We start from the raw sequence: 19,789 nt of genomic DNA on the forward strand, positions 1-19,789 counted from the left end.
GTGTGCCCTTTGGTCAGGTGCGTAATGTCATTCCTGCGTTATTCATATTGAGAACGTAGAATCATTTAAGTGTGGGTTTTTATCTAAATTGAAATTACAAATGAGCAGTAGAGTTGCTACATATTGTAATTCCCATTTTATGGTGGTTTTTAGGCAATAAGACAATTGCTTGTGACAATGCAATTGAGCATGGTTTAATGGGCATTAAAAGTCAATGAAGCGGCTTGGAATTTCTATAAGCGAATTTGATCCGGGCATGAGTCGCAGTTAGCGAGCGAAATGAGAGGGAACAGATTTTGACTAGAGGTAGCATTCAGGATTTATTAGCCATTCATTTAACCAAGTTCCTTGGCAGCATGGCTTGCCTCTCGCTCTGTACATAGCCAACGCTGGCTGATTACTAAGATGTACAGCCTTGGCCACGAGGTTAACAGAATAACAGCTCTGTAACCGTCACAATCCTGTCCTTGTACATGCTGTCTCTTAATGCCAAGGCAGCTGAAATGCCCATAAGAAATGACTGGGAAATAGTGATTCAGAGCTATGCTATGCACAGTTTGCACAGAGTGGTCCTAACAATCGGACTGAGGATTTTTTTTTTGTTTGTTTGGGGGGGTGGGATGTTTATACAGCATTCCTGGGTCGGCCGTCTGCGCCTATGACATGGCTGAGGTGGCCAATGCGTTCATGGGACGTTTCAAAGAGCAGAAGTCTCCTGATTCCACCTGGACACCTGTTCCTGAGGATAAAGTTCCAAAACCAAGGTATGCCCCCCCCCCCCATGCATGAGATCATATTCCAGATGGCTGCCTAGTTCTACAAATGCACCAGCTTGATAAATCTCCATCTCTGTGTTCCTAATTACCCAGCAAAGAGCAGCTCTTTTCCTCTAAAAACCGAGATCTGTGGAGGGGGATCGTAAGTGGTGTATATCCCCATATGGCTGATGGTGTGGTGAGCAACAGGATACCACCCCTGGTGATTAGCATAAAATGATGTGTTTGTGTAAAACAAGGTCAGGTGTTAATGAGATCGGAAATCCACGTCTCGTTTATTCAATTTCATTTCTGTCAACGTTATCAGCAGACAAACAGAAGGGAGTTTTCACAATGTTGCCCAGTTTTTTTTCAACTGTCTCCTCTGCAGCAGCAGACATGCCATGTGTCATCGTCTCCCCGACTGATCTGTCTCTGGTGCTCTCTTTATGTACTGTAGACCTTATTGCATTCTGCAGCGTCTACCTTGGAAAAGAGATTGAATTCACTGTGGATAACCTGGTGGAATCTTTGGCCTGGGTGTCGCGTAGTACATTAAAACTCTTTTTTTTTTATGGCTGTCGAGAGGTGAGATGTCTTTGAGCGGATCTCCTATCAAAGGCAGCTTCACTTTTACAGGGCCCCTGTCCTCTGCTCCTCTGCCCTTATAAAGAGATCAAATGGCCGCTCTCGGACTCTCACCTGTTTGATTCCCTGCTGCTTTCATCCACTTCAGGCCCGGGTGCTGTGCTGGCACGCCGTCCTTAGAGAAGTACAAGGTGTCCAACGAGTTCCCTGACGACACCCTGAACTTCATCAAGCAGCACCCTCTCATGGATGAAGCTGTGCCCTCTATCGCTAACAGGCCCTGGTTTCTCAAGACCATGGTGCGGTGAGTATAGCATCACTAGCTAGGATGGTACGCTAGCTAGCTTGCTAGGTAGGTCTGGGTTGTGGGTGGAGTTCATCAACGTCATGCGTGCATTATGCATTACTATTTGTAATAACCGGTGGAATCTTTAAATAAATACATTGCCGTAACATTTGCGATTTAAACGGCAGGGCACATAGCAAAGTGTTATGTTACATGCAATGTCAGCAGTTAAAAACATTTTACAAGCCTAAAGCAGTCACTTTTATGAGGGCATATGGTGGAGAGGCGGTTTTTAGTATCTATGTCACAGCCTCTGTGTGTAGTATGACTCTGACACAGGAAGTCAACTGCAAACTGACTCTGTAATAGGACTTCATCTCATCTATTCCCCAAAGGGACATCTATGAATTCAAGCTTTTGTTACAAATTGGAGTGGACTATAAAATCCTATCAACTATGAAAACCTATTCCGTTCCCTGATGTACAGTAGGTTCCAGCACCTAGCCAGTCACAATCTGTAGATTGTCCCTCTTAAGATTTCCCATTATGGGACTAAATCATGGGCATAGTTCTTGAGGTTGTTGTTATTCTTAATAGGACAGAACCATGTAATACTTAATGTTATTGTTTATGGTACAAAAGCATGGGCATAGTGAACACAGACATTCAATGTCATTTCAAACCAAACAGTCTGAGTGGGAGAGAAGGCCTCTTCTCATTAATTTGATTGTGATGTGTGCATTTACTCCGGTAAATGTAAAATCATCTTGTGCTCTCATTCCAGCGTTCCAGGCATTGTTTTCTATCTTCCAGTGTTCAGGCATCTGTTTTATATCTTGTGACCCTTTGTAAAGAAGAGATGTCTTTAAACAGCCAGATGGAGGGGATGTGGAGTCCTTAATTTACTGAATAATGTCTTTAATCATTTCCATCTCACTGAATGAATAGCTATGAAAATGTATTTGCATATGGATCTGCAAATTATACATCCTTGTGATAACACTAGGAGCTCCATGGTCGAAATGTAATTGGATATTCTTCTAGATAACACTCAGTGGAGTTCAGCCCCAAAAATTAAATCAGGAAATCCATAAATGTGTTATTCACGGTACTTCATATCCCTTCCAGATACCGGCTCACCCGGATCTCCGTGGACAACGCTGCGGGACCCTATCGGAATCACACTGTCGTTTTCCTGGGCTCGGAGAAGGGGATCATTCTGAAATTCCTGGCCAAGATGAACAGCGGTTTGCTGAATGACAGTCTCTTTCTGGAGGAGCTCAACGTGTATAACCCGGATAAGTGTGTATTCCATTAGCCAGCCATGCTAACTAAACCAGCAGCACTACCCCAGCCCACCACATGGCTACTCTATCATTTAAAGCGTTTCATCAGGTTACACTGCACTGACCACAGCTCTTAAATTAAAGAGCCGGCCCTGGAGCTTCAGTAACGGGGGCTCAGACCGCAAGGCTTTACTCTTACAAATGCAGGATGATTAAAGAAAACAGAGAGGGACTGTGTTAGTCTTTAAAGCCAGACTGAGATCTCTCCTTAATATATTATGAAGGGGCTTTTGAAATATTTGGAATGGAAGTAAATTAGGTAAAATTATGCCTGGGCCTTGCCAATGCAAATATTTACTTGACAGGCCTGATGATGGGGTAGAGTTAGAGAGCGGGGATGAGAGGCAGGGCTTTCAAGGTGACGAGCGTTTGTTATCCAACATCATAGCGTCACGTGACATGGGTGGGTCTGGAATAAAGTACGAGCCCCCCCTTTCCCTCTCACCCTGTCTTCGTAGCATGGGCAGAGCAGTCTCTGGCCCGCAACCATCTGGTCTGAGTGAATAGCGCTGTCTTGCTGGGTTGGATCAGGATCTGGGTTTGCCCACCGCTCATTACATAGTGTAGATGGACTATAAGCTCTAATTGAGGGCTCTAATGCAGGGCTGGAGGTAAATCCCTCCTCTGGGGTAGATGGATGCTCTGCACAGGGGGATTAGCGTGGGGCTCTCTTATACCCCGCAGACAAAGAGGCTTGGGTGGGGCTTTGAGCTCCTATCAACAAAGACTGGAGCTGTTTTAAGTGCTCTGTTAGTGTTGACAACTCATGCCATTCATCTGTCTGTCTGTCTCTCTCTCTGCCTTGTCGCTAACTCTAACTCCTCATCCAGGTGCAGCATCGATGGTGTGGACGACAAACGTATCGTCAGCATGCAGATCGACAACCAGGGCCACTCTCTGTTTGTGGCCTTCACCTCCTGTGTGGTCAAGGTGCCGCTCTCTCGCTGTGAGAGGCATGGCAAATGCAAGAAGTAGGTTCAGAAATAAAACCCTGCATCCATCCATCCTCTTAGATTCAGGGCTTTTGTAATGCATTTGTAATGTCATAACTAATCAGTCATCAGGAAAGTAAAAGAAAGGCTGTGAAGATACACACTGTGATGACAGCTGTGTGTGTCTGTGGTGTGTTTCCTCCAGATCATGTATTGCCTCCAGGGATCCCTACTGCGGCTGGGTGTCCGAAGGAGCATGCAGACAGGTGGTGCTCGACCCAAAGTATGTTCCTGCTCATTCCACTATCATATACAGTAGTCATAATACGATCTGTGCCATGTGTTGACTGGTGACCTCAATGACTTCACTCTATCTATACAGTTGCAGTTTCTATGATTAGTCACATTTTTTGTGGTGCTCTATATTTTCTTCTAGCTGAAATGGCCATTGGAAAGGCTGATGGAAGGAAAGGGATATTTGCTCTGGCGCTGAGGCTGGGACTGAGACTGGGGGTTGATGGTCACCATAATTTGTAGCTATGTTTATGACACAGAACGAGATGCATTTGGAACAAACAGCATGTGAGGTTTCTGTGGGTGGAAACCAATTTTACAGATGAAGTCATAATAAAGGAACAGCTTTTGATGTTAAATGAATTTAATCCCAGGCAAATGATTGGTCTCGCATGCTACATTACGATATCCTATTATAATTCCTAAAGCCCGGGCCTCTCGACTGTTCTGATTGAGTTTCCACTTTGGAAATTGAGTAGACAGAGGCATTAGGAGGTTAGATGACCTCACTTTTTACTGTACAATATTTAGAAGTGAGTGAGTGGGGATTCGAGAGCTATTATCTGTTGGTTTTGTGGCGAGCTATTGATAGCATTTGGACGGACACGTCCCAGTGTTTAACAAAAGGCCTTAATACAAACAGCCCCTGGAGAGACTCAGTTTCTCTCTCTCTCTCGCTCCGTCTCTCTCTCGCTCCCTCTCTCTCTCTCTCTCTCTCTCTCTCTCTCTCTCTCTCTCTCTCTCTCTCTCTCTCTCTCTGTCTCTCTGTCTCTCTGTCTGTCTGTCTGTCTGTCTGTCTGTCTGTCTGTCTGTCTGTCTCTCTCTCTCTCTCTCTCTCTCTCTCTCTCTCTCTCTCTCTCTCTCTCTTCTCTCTCTCTCTCTCTGTGGGTGGAAACCAATTTTACAGATGAAGTCATAATCTTTTGATGTTAAATGAATTTAATCCCTCTCTCTGATTGGTCTCTCATGCTCATTACTCTCTCTCTATTATAACTAAAGCCCGGGCCTCTCCACCCCTCTCTGATCTCTTAGTCTCACAACTCCCTGTCATGCGCTTACTCTCTCTCTCTTTTCCCTCTCTCGTTCCCCCTCTCCCCCCTCTCTCTCTCTATCTTTCTCCCTCTCCACAACCATCTGGACTTGGGGGATGATTTTCCAGATCTTTCATGTCAAGATGCCTCTTTTAATGTCTGAAAACAGATTGGTCCCTCGTCACCTGCATATTCCCCCTGACCAGCTTGCATATGATGTGGTTCTGCTGTTGACTATTCCTCCCCATGCTAACACCTGTACTATCGTATAATAACAGGTTCCCACTTGCACCTCCCTCTTGCGTATTCCCTGAGAAAGCCAATGCTAGATAAATCGAGATCAGATTAAAAACTATGCAGAATGTGTGTGGAAAGGTTTTAAGGTTTTGTTCATGCAACTGTGCGTCTGGTTCGTGACTATGTGTCTATGATAGGCAAATCAGATTAGCAGATTAGGAGATACCAAGAGATGGATTTTGTTGTGCATTTCAAAATTATTTGATTAAGATCCTTCTTCTGGTTTGAAGCCTTGTAGACTGGCCTGTGTCGAGCATGATCCACGTTCTGATTGTGAGCAGTGATTTACGGAGTGTGGGCTGTCATCCGTGACTGTAATCTCTCTGACAGTTGGCTGCTCTGTTTCACTGCATGGTCGGTGGTCCTTCAGGAAAGTCGGCTCTGAGCTGAGCATGGCTGGGAGAAAATGGCATCTCTTTCACTAGAGCTTCCGCTGCCCTAGTGTCCACCTTCCTTCCTCCTCATTGGCCTGGCCGCTGGTCCCGATGTGTGTGATTAGATTATTGGACCGTAGACCTATATCGATAGTGATGGTATACAGTAGGGTTGTCCTCCTGGCTGATTGTGCCTGTGCTCATCCTGTGTGAGTCCAGATCTGTCCAGGCCTGTGCTCAGTATTTCACCATGATGTCTCTGTTAATTATGCAGATCGGCCTTCGAGCAGGACGTGGAGCATGGCAACACAGATGGACTGGGAGACTGCCAAAGTAAGCAGGCCTCTTCCCTGTTGATCTGGGCTCAATGTGCCTCTGTCCTACAGGATAGGGACAGGTCTTTCACCCCACCACAAACAGCAGAAAATACACACATCACACACACACACGCACGCACGCACGCACGCACGCACGCACGCACGCACACACACACACACACACACACACACACACACACACACACACACACACACACACACACACACACACACACACACACACACACACACACACACACACACACACACACAGCTCCATGCCTAGTTAAATAAAGGTTAAATAAAATAAAAATACATCACTAAAGAGGCTTACACAACAATTGTTTGTATAGACTAGAGTAGAGCACATAGCTCTGTGTTAGTTTCTGGTTAATAGCAATTAATTACAAGAAAACAAGAAAACAAGCACTTCACAATCCTTTAACCAGAGAAGCACAATAAATCACAATGGATAATAATTCCTATCTTCAGTTACGATCTTCAATTACTTTAGAGAGATGAATGGAAAGCTATTGAATGATCATGCCAATGTATCATTCATCTTGCAGGTTTAGCTTTTGCTCTTTGAAAACATTGACACATCTTTCCTTTGACTTTTTAGATACGTTTGTGGCCCTCAACGGTAAGTAACCACACTAAATTAACAAGATGATACCTACCCTCAACCTTATTTATTTTCAGCTCTTCACTTCTATCAATTCTTTGCTCTTACCCCAAAATTAAGCCCTGCCCACTATTTCACAGGTGACTAAACGAACTGAGCTTTAATTGAATTCATTCCTTTTCTTTCTGTAGATGTTCAGTCCAGTCCTCATGGTCATGAAAGGGCTCGCCATGGTCAGTTTACTTTTGTTTTCCCCCAGTCTGTTTTAACGTGTAGTACTGTAGCTTCTAGCGCCCTCCCTAAATCCACTCCCTCGTGTTCAGAGTCCAGCCCTTCTCTCCCCTCCACCCTCCTCCTGCCCTGGCCTGCTCTACTGTGAAAGATCCCTGGACTGCAATGCAATAGTATTGATTTGTCCTGACCTTTTTTCCCTAATTGGATGGATCTTGTTTTTAATAGAAAAGGCCTCCGAGGTTCACTGTGGTTGACTAGACTCATCAGGGCACATGGAAAAGATGGAGGGTTGTTGACAAAGGCTGACATAAGAAGCAGCAACATTTTTCATACAAACCCACAGCCGTGCTGCACAATACCACTAGTTTAGGCTACAGCATGAATACACACGCAGACAGACTGCATAATTAAATTCCACACTTACACGATTGAGTGTGTTTATGCTTGATTCTTGGTGCTGGTTGATTGAAACCATTTACCCCCCAGGCTTATGAAGAAAAATTATTTTAAAAGTATTGGTTAGCCTGCAGTGATGTCACAGTCTTCCATTGCACCTCACACATCACACTTGAGCTGTACAAGATTCACACTCCCATAAGGAATGACAAGAATAGCAATTGTTTTGAAGTCATTCCAGAAATACCCCTCCACACTCCTTCTTTTCAACCCCATGTGTTTCTCCCCCATTTCCCCCATTTCTTCCTGTCAGATTTCGGGTCAAATACAAATTGTTTGCTATTTCAATGCAGCTCAACAGTAGTGTGTTTATTCACCCCAAGGTCTGACTGTGTTTTTGACGCAGTCAAACCCAAGCATTTCAGGTTCCGACACAGACTGTTGATATAATATTTAAATGTAACTGCAAATGCCCCCCCCTGACAAGCCACTGCCTCTAATTAATTTATAAAAAAGGTATCAGCACAAGTCGGCAGTTTAGGATTTTCTTTTCCAAGGAGCTGATCCTCCGACTCCGTATGTGTGTCATCTGCCTGAATTGCACTTCCCCTGGCCGTGGAAAATGAATGATAAAATAGTCCTGTCACGCTAATCTCTTAGCCCACGGTGCATTGTTAAATAAATTATTTTAATGATTGCCACGCGGAGGCTGCGGGGCTGTTGCGCATGGAAGACCAACAGCAACAATCCCGGCCCCCTACCACTGCTCCCCCTCCCCCACCAGCCTCTCTATCCGCAACCACCACTCGTGAGAAAGCGTGTTAAAATGGTTTACTGTGAGCTGGTCTGATTAACATACGAGCTGTTGATTACAGTATGGCCGCTCACCGCCTGGGAGTAGCCTCAAATTATTGCTCTAAACAGCAGCGACGTGGGGATGATAATGTGATTTATATGGTTTTATTGTCAGAGGCGCCACCAAAATATACAGACTGGAACTTAAGGCGGAGGTGGAACGAATATTGATGTTGATACAACATAGAAAAATAACGGAGTATGGTAGGGTCTAATTTTAGTCCTGTTTAAACTGTGGCCAGCGATAGACCAGCAGTGCAGGGTTTCATTAAGGAGTGTAATCCGAAGGGTAATTTAGGTTAGAGGACATTAATATCTTACCCCTCGTAATTAATTTGGTCTTGAAGTTGGTCTTTTTACAAAGCGCTCTACTAAATATAGCTGATAGATTGACATTGAAACGTAACGGGTAGAGGAGAGCCTGGGACGTGAAGAGAAGGGAGGATTGTTAGGGAGGGATAGGGCTTTTTCTTGCTCTTCATATCAAATGTATACTTCCCTGAGGTGATTGTGTGAGAGGTGGTTCAGTTCTTGCCAGCGGCAGCATGACATGTGAGTGAGGAAAGGTTCTCCTCTCCTCAGAGACTCTCTATCTCTCCCTTCCTGCAAGGCCACAGCTCCCTGGAGATACAGAGTCCAGTAATCAGTTGTCCAGGGTCACCTCACTAGGCAGGCACACTGTCTTGTAGCTTCGCACAGCCCATCTGCTCCTCGAGTGTGTGTGGGTGTGTGTGCGTATGCACATCTGTGTGAGAGAGAGTGTGAGGAGAGTTTAACATGTGTTGTGCCCGGCAGACCATCCCACCCTCCCATTCCCCACCACGGCCCATCCCCCTGCAGGAGGACCACTGGGTCGGGGCGGCATGGTGGAGCAGGCGGACACCCCCATGCCCTCAGATAACAGGGACCCCTATATGGCAGTACCCTCTCAGACCCAGCAGGATGCCAATGGTAAGCCTTGGAATAGAAAAGTCCATTTCTCCTGTGGCAGGGATGAGATTTACTGTGTCTGCTTCCAGCTGACTAGCCCAGAACTGAAACAGTGTCAGGAGAGAACAAATTGCCACACCCCGGAGAGAGAGATTTATTAAACAAAGACTCTAATGTCCCTGAGGAGATGTAATATACAGACCATTACGCTTCAGGAAAAAAAAGGAAGATTTCACTGTATTTATTTCCACAAGAAGATGGCCCCAGTTTTATCTTGTGCAGGGACATGACATTGAATGCCCTTTTTTTTGCTGTCTTAACATCCCAGCTGGCTCAAGGTCACTTGAAACCCAGACACATAAAGATGCCTGGAGAAAACACAGCCATGATTACACTGGCATGATCAATGTCATGTACTGTAATAGAGCAGGAAAACCATTAGAAGTTCCATTACCCGAGTCATCTTATTAGATGAGTGGTTACCATGAGTAGATATTGATAATCAATAAGGATGATTAGAGGTGGTCTCATAGATATCCACAAAACACACACACACACACCAATGAGGAGTACAGCTGGAGGACTGTGTGTGTTAGGGCGAGGTCATCAGGGAGGAGGAGTCTATCTCTCTCTCTCTCTCTCGTTGGTACGTGGCAGTGTGTGAGGTCTCTGGGGTTGTACTGTAGGGATGGGTCACAATTCTCCACCCTTCTCCTGGAGTGAGCACTTCCCATCACAAATTTGAAAGCATTGGTGAAAATATTGACTGGAGGGAGTTTCCTCCATTATCATTGTCACCATCCATGATGGAAATTGTGAGAAAAGACTGGAAGGGTGGAGAATGGTGATGCAGTCTAGATGAAGCTCAGTGAGCTAGCTGTCTCTCTCCTGTCGCTTTCCTCTCTGGAAGCTGGAAGCAGACACCTGTATCGGCAGACCAGACAGACACAATGGTGGCAGAGAATACGGCATGCTTAAACAGCATCACCGTGGTGTTGCTACCCGCGTTGCTGTTACCTGGGTCCTGGCTGGCCCCGTCCATCATGGCAACCGAGTTAACAGCAACAAGGGCTCACATTCAAACTCGAGCTTCTCACAGTATTTTTCTCTATTTTCTTTTCAACGTCACTTTTGCAGCTTGTCTCTCTGTATTATGAGTTCAGTTTCAGCTCCAGCTGGGGTTTTTTATTTTTGCTATGAAAGTGAGCTCTGATGATATTGTCTGTTTTGGTTCTGTGACTGTTTTCATGGCTTGGTTTTTAAACTCTGGCTTGACTATTTATGTTCTTGCGAGGATTACTTTGATGTATTAAGCTCCATTTTGCCTTCATGCAGCTTAAACCATCGCTGCATGGCAATTGAGCACCCCTTTCAACAGTACTCATCTCCTTATGTCCTTATCCCTCTTTCCCATGTGCAGGTGCACTTCTCTTCTCATTCCTAGCTCCAGGTGCCAAATGTACTGTGAAAACATGGTGCTGAGGGCCAATCTAACACATTAAGGTATATAGGGTATGACAGCCACTGTCTCAAAGCATAACCATAGAGTCATTAAACCTCCATCTTAGCCAAATGAACATGAATACTGTACATACAGTACAGGGAAATCTGAATTCTTCAGCACCAGATGTTTTGATCAAATGTAGTTGCATTGACATTAATTAAACAAATTAAACTATAAATATTGCAGAGGTATAACTCCCCAAATTCTGAGCCCCCAGATTAATCCTTGCTTGCAATTAAAATGATATAAAATTCCAACTTTCTATTTTGAAGCTCACTCATTTGTGGGAGCTGTTAATGAATATTACAGTACCAATATGTATTCGGGCAACACATTGGAATGATTAGAATGGTAAAATAATGAGTATCCGCACTGTGGATATTTAATAGTTCACCCTCTGCCAGAAAAGAGCACCAATGTTGCTTGGTTTGCCGTCCCAGTACATTTGAGCACCGTTGTGTCTGGGCTCATCTATCCTTGTGATATCCCACCTCTCTCTCCTGCGACCCTCCCTCCCCCTACCTCCCCCCGCACCACCATCTGCTACCATTGTGAACAGTCTCCCTTCCACAGGACCTTTCATCTGTCGAGATGGAATGTTCCAAGGCTGTACCTTATGTAGTGCAAATGTATTACTAACCATATTTATAGAGCATCCTACCCTCTACCAACTGAAGTCATATCGATCGATCTATCTATCTATCTATCTATCTATCTATCTATCTATCTATCTATCTATCTATCTATCTATCTATCTATCTATCTATCTATCTATCTATCTATCTATCTATCTATCTATCTATCTATCTATCTATCTATCTATCCCCTGCCCTGCCCTGCCCTGCCCTGCCCTGCCCTGCCCTGCCCTGCCCTGCCCTGCCCTGCCCTGCCCTGCCCTGCCCTGCCCTGTCTGAGGCAATGAGTCCCGTCCTCCCCCTCTCTCCCTCTGCCCCGCCGACCTGTGGCCATTTCTGTGTGTCTCTCCAATTTATGGGTTCATTACAAAAGCTATCCAGACAGGGCGAGGGGGAAGGTGGGAAGCAGAGGGAGGGAGGGAGGGAGGGAGGGAGGGAGGGGTAATTCTCTCCCGTCGCTCTGTGGCCTTGGTCGTCTGTTGCATAGTCACTGTTCTAATCCTTCCATGGATACATATTTTGTGTTGCATTGTTTAACCCCATGAAGTTACACAGGAACATCATTGGATATGTTTAGACAGGCAGCCCAATTCTGATGTTTCTTCACTGCCTTCAGTGTTGGCAATTTATACTTGGAATAGACAGACAGTTAGCAAGTTGCATCTAGATCGGTTATTTTCAGCTTCAGTTGACTGGCACCTGTGTACCAAGGAGAGTGGCATGATAGGGGCACAACCTTGGATTGGTGCCAATTACTGTGCCAAAATGCAATTTCAGTTTGAACACTCACCATTATCAGGCTGGCAAGTCTACTAGGAAATTCTGAATAAAGGGAATAATAGAAATGAGGTCTTCACTGCTCAGCGATCTAATTTACTGTATTGTAATGTCTAAATAACATAATTACTCTGATTGTATATACTGCAATGTAATATTTAGGTGAACTGGGAGAAACAATGGTATGACGTCTCCTATTGAGTCTATATACAGTACGAGTCTGAACACACCTACTTATTCAAGGGTTTTTCTATATTTTACTATTTTCTACATGTTAGAATAATAGTGAAGATATCAAAACTATGAAATAACACATACTGAATCATGTAGTAACCAAAAAAGCGTTAAATAAATCTAAATATATTTTATATTTGAGATTTTTCAAAGTAGCCACCCTTTGCCTTGATGACAGCTTTGCAAATTCTTGGCATTCTCTCAACCAGCTTCATCATCACCTGGAATGCATTTCAATTAGCAGGTGTGCCCTGTTAAAAGTTCATTTGTGGGTCTCCCAGGTTGCGCAGTGGTCTAGGGCACTGCATCGCAGCACAGGCTCTGTCGCAGCCGCCCGCGACCGGGAGGTCCATGGGGCGACGCACAATTGGCCTAGCGTCATCTGGGTTAGGGAGGGTTGGAGGAGGAGGTGTGATGGTGTGGGGGTGCTTTTCTGGTGATGCAGTCTGTGATTTATTTAGAATTCAAGGCACACTTAACCAGCATGGCTACCACAGAATTCAGCAGTGATACACCATCCCATCTGATTTGCGCTTAGTGGGACTCTCATTTGTTTTTCATCAGGACAATGAACCAACACATCGCCAGGCTGTGTAAGGGCTATTTGATCAATAAGGAGAGTGATGGAGTGCTGCATCAGATGACCTGGCCCCCACAATCACATGACAACCCAATTGAGATGGTTTGGGATGAGTTTGACTGCAGAATGAAGGAAAGCAGCCAACAAGTGCTCAGCATATGTGGGAACTCCTTCAAGACTGTTGGAAATGCATTCCAGGTGAAGCTGTTTGAGAGAAGAGTGTGCAAAGATTTCATCAAGGCAAAGGGTGTCTCCTTTGAAGAATCTAAAATCTAAAATATATTTTGATTTGTTTAACACATTTTTGGTTACTACATGATTCCATATGTGTTATTTCATGGTTTTGATGTTTTCACTATTATTCCACAATGTAGAAAATAATAAAAATCAAGAAAATGCCTTGAATGTGTCATGATAGTCTTAATGATGAGACCAAGGTGCAGCGTGAATAGAGTTCCACATATTTTGAATGAACTGAAACTCACCAAAACAAAACAAACAAACGACCGACCGAAACGTGACGCTACTAGTGTGCACACAGGCACCTAACTGGAGACAAGATCCCACACCAGAAAGTGGGAAAAAGGGCTGCCTAAATATGATGCCCAATCAGAGACAATGATTGGGAACTATATCAGGCCAACATAGACATACAAAAACCCTAGACAAACAAAAAACCAGATTATCCACCCTAGTCAAACCCTGACCTAACCAAAATATATAGAAAACAGATATATCTAAGGTCAGGGGCGTGACAGAATGAGTTGGTGATTCCAAACTTTTGACTGGTACTTTAAGTATCATTTCTTTAGACTTCTCAGAAATATTGGTTGCAGAAGTCTGAAAAAATAATATGACCTGTTACTTTTACATTTGCGCACTTCCGCCTTTTATGTCAAGCTTCAAGCCACGGGTTTCCTTTCTCCCAATTTGCTTGCATTATGTTGCCCCGCTAGGTTGTCCTTTTCCTTTGTGTCAGAGACCACACACAGTACAGTGCCTCTGCAGCCTCTTTGTCTTTTTATAAGGTGGTCTTACATTTAAACCCAACTCTCTCTCTTTAAATTATTCACTGTAAATTGCACTGCAATTAAATTAATGAATAATTTCCGCAGCATAAGTTTGATCTGAATAGATCTTCACATGCTTAGCTTGAGCACAATGCTCTTGATCATAAATCGGTGGTCTTTCAGTTGTAAATGTTTGACAAATTTAGTCGTTATAGGTGCATATGTGCATGTAGCCATGACTCCAAGGCTGATGTGAAAAGATCTGATGTGATTGGTCAAAAGACCAATTAGTTGGAAAAAATATTAAAATTGGGCTGCCTATGTAAACGCAGCCAACAGAGAAGGATATATGCCCATTCAACTAGAGCACAAATGGAAACTGAAGAAATTTGATTGGACTTACATCTCTTCACTCTTTCCAGGTTGCTAAGAATCCCGAAACAAAAGCTGGATAGTCAGGGAGCATCGATGATCTTTTTTTTTTTATAGATTACTATTGTTTTGCTAATTTTGACAGCAAAGAAATTGAAAGAATTTTCAGTGCGGCCCTCCGGACCTCTGTAAAGACCAAATACTGCTCACGGGCAAATGAGTTTGACACCCCTGAACTAGAGAGATAGCCTTTCCGAGCCTCCGACTAAAGAGTTACATATACATATATTGTGTAGCTTAGCAGAGAGAATATATAAATACAGTCATATTTGATTGTGTATGAATTCAGTGAAGTATCAAATATGCCCATAACAATTCCTATCATGAATCGGTTTATGGTCAAGTGTTCCCTCTTACATTGGCTCTTGGTGGACAAAGCATGTCTTCAGGGTATGCTTGGATGTCGAAAGGGTTGGTATACCAGAAGGCCAGCATCCTGGAGTCGCCTCTTCACTATTGACGTTGAGACTGATGTTTTGCGGGGACTATTTAATGAAGCTGCCAGTTGAGGACTTGTGAGGTGTCTGTTTCTCAAACTAGTACTTGTCCTCTTGCTCAGTTGTGCACCGGGGCCTTCCACTCCTCTTTCTATTCTTGTAAGGGCCAGTTTGCGCTGTTCTGTGAAGGGAGTAGTACACAGCGTTGTACAAGATCTTCAGTTTTTTAGCAATTTCTCACATGAAATAGCCTTCATTTCTCTGAACAAGAATAGACTTATACTAGTTTCAGAAGAAAGTTATTTGTTTCTGGACATTTTGAGCATGTAATCGAACCCACAAATGCTGATGCTCCAGATACTCAACGAGTCTAAAGAAGGCCAGTTTTATTGCTTCTTTAATCAGAACAACAGTATTCAGCTGTGCTAACATAATTGCAAAAGGGGTTTTTAATTATCAATTTAGCCTTTTAAAATGATAAACTAGGATTAACTAACACAACGTGCCATTGGAACACAGGAGTGATGGTTGTTGATAATGGGCCTTTGTACGCCTATGTAGATATTCCATTAAAAATCAGTCGTTTCCAGCTACAATAATCATTTCCAACATTAACAATGACCACACTGCGTTTCTGATCAATTTGATGTTATTTTAATGGACCAAAAATTAGCTTCTCTTTCAAAAACAAGGACATTTCTAAGTGACCCCAAACTTTTGAATGGTAGTGTATCTGCATAGAGGAAAAGGTCACATGTACAGGCAGATTTCATGTTGTCAAGGTCAATTCCTTTGGAATGGTTAAGTTCTTTCAGCTTCTTTAGCACAGTTGACTCAGACACTTTTTCGATTAAAACTCGAAACTGCTAGAATTGACGCTCCCCATCCAGGCTGTACCACATCCTGCCGTGATTGGGAGTCCCATAGGGCGGCGCACAGTTGGCCCAGCGGCGCCCGTGTTTGGCCGGGGTAGGCCATCATTGTAAATAAGAATTTGTTCTTAGTTAAATAAAGGTTAAATATATATATATTTTAAATAACAACCTGATTGACAAGGTAACTTAACTATAGTTGTTAGGAAGCTTTTCAGACTGTCTGCAAACATGGTCTTGTCTGATGTAACCTTTCCTCCAACGTCCAGGCTAAGATTTCAAGCTTTGTTCTTTAATCTGTTAGTGTAACCTAACAGCTTCAGACACATCCATATTTTACTCAGATTGCTCCTGTTCTCACCTATTTTGTCATTAAAACAATCTTTCTTGGCCTTCTCTATCATCCTGTTAGCCTCATTTCATAATTTCTTATAGTCTATAAAAACGTAATCTGCCTTGGATTTCCTGAACTCCAGAAAGAGTTCATTTCTTAGCTTAATTGTCTTTAAAATATTGTTGTTTAGCCATGGTTCTGTTCTTTGCTTAATTCAAAAAATGTTTATCTGGAGCCAGCTTGTCAACAGCATCTAAAAACAATTATTAAAAATTTCCCCAGGTATTTTCCACCTCATTGCATTTTCAATACAGTAAACCAGTCCAATTTGCTCAAACAATTAACAAAAGCATCTGCACTATAGTTCTTCATAGACCACGTTTTTATTGAGTTATGACAATTAAAAAACTGTTTTCTGAACCTTCCTACTACAAAAAAGGATGGGATGATCACTGAGCCCATATTTTACATCCCCACTGTTTGACATCCTTTATCTATCCGACACCAACACAAGTTCAATTATGGTTTTGGTGGGCTCATTAATCAGCTGGTGTAAGGCAAACAGATTCAAACCATTCTTAAAAGCTTTAAAAGTAACATTGTCCTTTTTAAGCATGTCTGTATTAAAATCACCAGTAACAATAACCTCTGACTTACCAAAATCTGTACAGTTGGAGCAAGTTTCCTCCAACAATTCATAAACTGGTCTTGTAGTCTGTAACAGGTTCTGACTATAATGGGTTTGCATTTTGGTAATAGAATGTCCAGCAACACAGCTTCAGTCTCATCATGGCTTAAATCTAAATCTGTAGTTGAACCCAATCTCTGACCTTACATAAGTACAAACTCCCCTGCCTTTGCGATTGCAGTCTATTCTAATTACAACATAATTTTTATCTTCAATCTTAGCGTTTTTTATCGAACCATCTAGCCATGTTTCAGTAAAGCAAAGCACTCCCACCTTACAGTTACTGGAGTACTGGAGAGTAGGCGAATTTCCTTGATCTTGGGAGGTTAATACATTGGTGGTGCCTGAGTTGGGTGGTGAGATAATAGCATTAACTCGTTTTTGCTGATTCATCCATATAATACTAGCAGATGCGGAATAGATCCAAATGGTGTGAACATAGTTAGCTGGATGTGATGGTCTGCCTCTTCCTCCAAGTTGAAAAGACAACCATGACCACAACCGTAATCTTTGAACACAGAAATGGGTTCTCTCCAAGGCATGGTAGATGTACTGTAACCTCAAAGCATTTCCTTTCATCCTCCCTTCCAGTCAACGGGGTATGTACTGTGTTTTGTGTTTGCACCGTTTAGTCTTTCAGCGAGTGGCAGTTGCACATCAATGAACACATTTCAGTGAGATTGAGATTTTATCGTTTTCAGACAATGCCTGTGTATGTAGAGGTTACAGCTCTGGACAACCATGCTATGTAGTACAAGTGGCTTTGAAGTCTGCCCAGACAAAGCAGGCAGTATAAGCAACAACTGGGTTCCACTAGCTACACAGATTAAAAGACTGTCTATGAGAATGTTCACACATCTCTGTCAGACTAGATAACAATGTTTCTCATTTTACAAGGAAGTGCTGGGTTGTTTTGACACGTAGGAATGCGTATTAAATATCTGTGTCAAGGCTTTTGGAGGTATGAAATTCAAATTAGATTGTTGGACAGGAAATGTATTCTCCTGGTGGCTATTCACACTGCAATCTGACACTGAGAGTCAAAACTAGATGATATTAGTCACCTTGGATAAGAACACATTTATAGGCAATTGAATAATTAAAATTGCTTTACAGAGCCTTCAGAAAGTTTTCACACCCCTTGACTTTTTCCACATTTTGTGTGTCACAGCCTGAATTTAAAATGTATTAAATAGAGATTTTATGTCACTGGCCTACACACAATACCCCATAATGTCAAAGTGGATTATATATTTTTTAATATTTACAAATGAATGAAAACGGAAAAGCTAAATAAGTTTTAAACCCCTGTGTTATGGCAAGCCTAAATACGTTCAGGAGTAAAAATGGGCTTAACAAGTTACATAATAAGTTGCATGCATATAAAGGAAACCACTCAGGGATTTCACCATGAGGCCAACGGTGACTTTAAAATGGTTACAGAGTTTAATGGCTATGATAGAAGAAAATTGAGAATGGATTAACAACGTTGTAGTTACTCCGTTTCTAACCTAAATGACAGTGTGGGAAGAAGGATGCCTGTACAGAATACAAATATTTCAAAACATGCATCCTGTTAGCAAAAATATACGGAAGTAAAACTGCAAAGAATGTGGCAAAGAAATTAACTTTATGTCCTGAATACGGAGTGTTATGTTTGGGGCAAACACAACACATCACCGAGTACCACTCATCATATTTCCAAGCTTGGTGATGGCTGCATCATGATATGGGTATGCTTGTCATCTGCAAGGACTAGGGAGTTTTTTAGGATAAAAAGAAACAGAATAGAGCTAAGCACAGGCAAAATTCTAGAGGAAACCCTGGTTCACAATGCTTTCCAACAGACACTGGGAGACAAATTCCCTTTTCAGCAGGACAATAACCTAAAACACAAGGCCAAATGTACACTGGAGTTGTACATTTGAATGTTCCTGAGTGTTGCTGAGTGGTCTGGTTAAAGTTTTGACTTAAATTTGCTTGATAATCTATGGCTAGACTTGAAAATGACGAGCAATGATCAACAACCAACTTGACAGAAAGGTGACTCAGCTGTTTTTATGTTAGATTTTTTTTCTCCCACTTTGACATTAAATAGTGTTTTGTGTAGATCGTTGTAAAAAAAAAGACAATTAAATCCCTTTTAATCCCACTTTGTAACACACCAAAATGTGGAAAAAGTCAAGGGTTTTGAAGTTACTGTAAATGTCAAGCCTCAACACTGTCCTTGATATTCTGGGGCTCAAGGTCATCCAAGAACATTCTAGTAGTAAAAAGTTGATTGTCAGTTTCCTTGATGAATGAGCCCTTCAAATGAATAAAGCCACCTTGATTTAAAAGACTGCCTTCTTCTGATTTGTCTGAGGCCTAGTGTCCTTTATGGTTGCGCCCTCTTTGTAGTTAGGATGAGAAACAATTGACTTCATACATGAAAGATATAAATCTTCAAAGGTCTCGGGAGGCCTTGGGGTTGTTTTTAAATCCCCCCTAGTTGCTCTAGGCAGGAGAGCTATGTTTGATGGAGACCAAGTCACTGCTGGTTGAGAAATGCCTTAACCCTCTTCCTACACAGTGAGAAGACGAACTGCCAGCTCCATAGCACTCCTCTCTCATCAATGGATGCTTAGGTCTGACATTCTCAGCCCTCTGACTGTGTTGTTCTCAAGTCAAATCCAACTCTTTGAACTGCACAATTGTGGACGATTAATATGCTTCAATTCAATGTAACTAAAGTTTTCTAACAAAGTTTTCCATGTCCTTCCAAAAGTAAGCAAGTGAGGCAGAGACATATGTATTTATGTGTTAGAAGGATTATAATGGAATGAGCCAGTACTGCCAGAAAACGGCACACACATTTTTTGGGACAAAATATTTATCTATAAGTCAAAAGTTTCAGTCAAACACTTCTCAAATATAACAACATCTCCAGATGTAATTTCAGTCACAAGACAATAATTTAGAGACCAACAGGCCTAAATTGGAGTGGATTTTTTAAAACAAATTAATAAGAAATGAAAAACTGAAAT

General features: G+C 42.6%; 1 protein-coding gene across 6 annotated transcripts in view; it reads left to right on the top strand.

Moving 5' to 3' along the window:
• LOC118357993 (semaphorin-6A) overlaps positions 1-19,789 on the top strand; it is an 88,112-nt gene that overhangs the window by 62,542 nt on the left and 5,781 nt on the right. For 3 of the 6 annotated variants that reach the window (XM_035735322.2, XM_035735321.2, XM_052478477.1), the window contains exons 11-19: positions 633-764; positions 1,492-1,647; positions 2,758-2,931; positions 3,806-3,946; positions 4,113-4,190; positions 6,178-6,236; positions 6,843-6,863; positions 7,037-7,078; positions 9,126-9,281. In XM_035735322.2, coding sequence (XP_035591215.1) covers positions 633-764; positions 1,492-1,647; positions 2,758-2,931; positions 3,806-3,946; positions 4,113-4,190; positions 6,178-6,236; positions 6,843-6,863; positions 7,037-7,078; positions 9,126-9,281 — 959 coding nt within the window. The remainder of the gene's footprint in view (positions 1-632; positions 765-1,491; positions 1,648-2,757; positions 2,932-3,805; positions 3,947-4,112; positions 4,191-6,177; positions 6,237-6,842; positions 6,864-7,036; positions 7,079-9,125; positions 9,282-19,789) is intronic. The other 3 variants (XM_035735325.2, XM_035735323.2, XM_035735326.2) reach the window with 3 other exon arrangements.

Source organism: Oncorhynchus keta, chromosome 25 (genome assembly GCF_023373465.1).
Source record: "Oncorhynchus keta strain PuntledgeMale-10-30-2019 chromosome 25, Oket_V2, whole genome shotgun sequence".
NCBI classification, from domain to species: domain Eukaryota; kingdom Metazoa; phylum Chordata; class Actinopteri; order Salmoniformes; family Salmonidae; genus Oncorhynchus; species Oncorhynchus keta.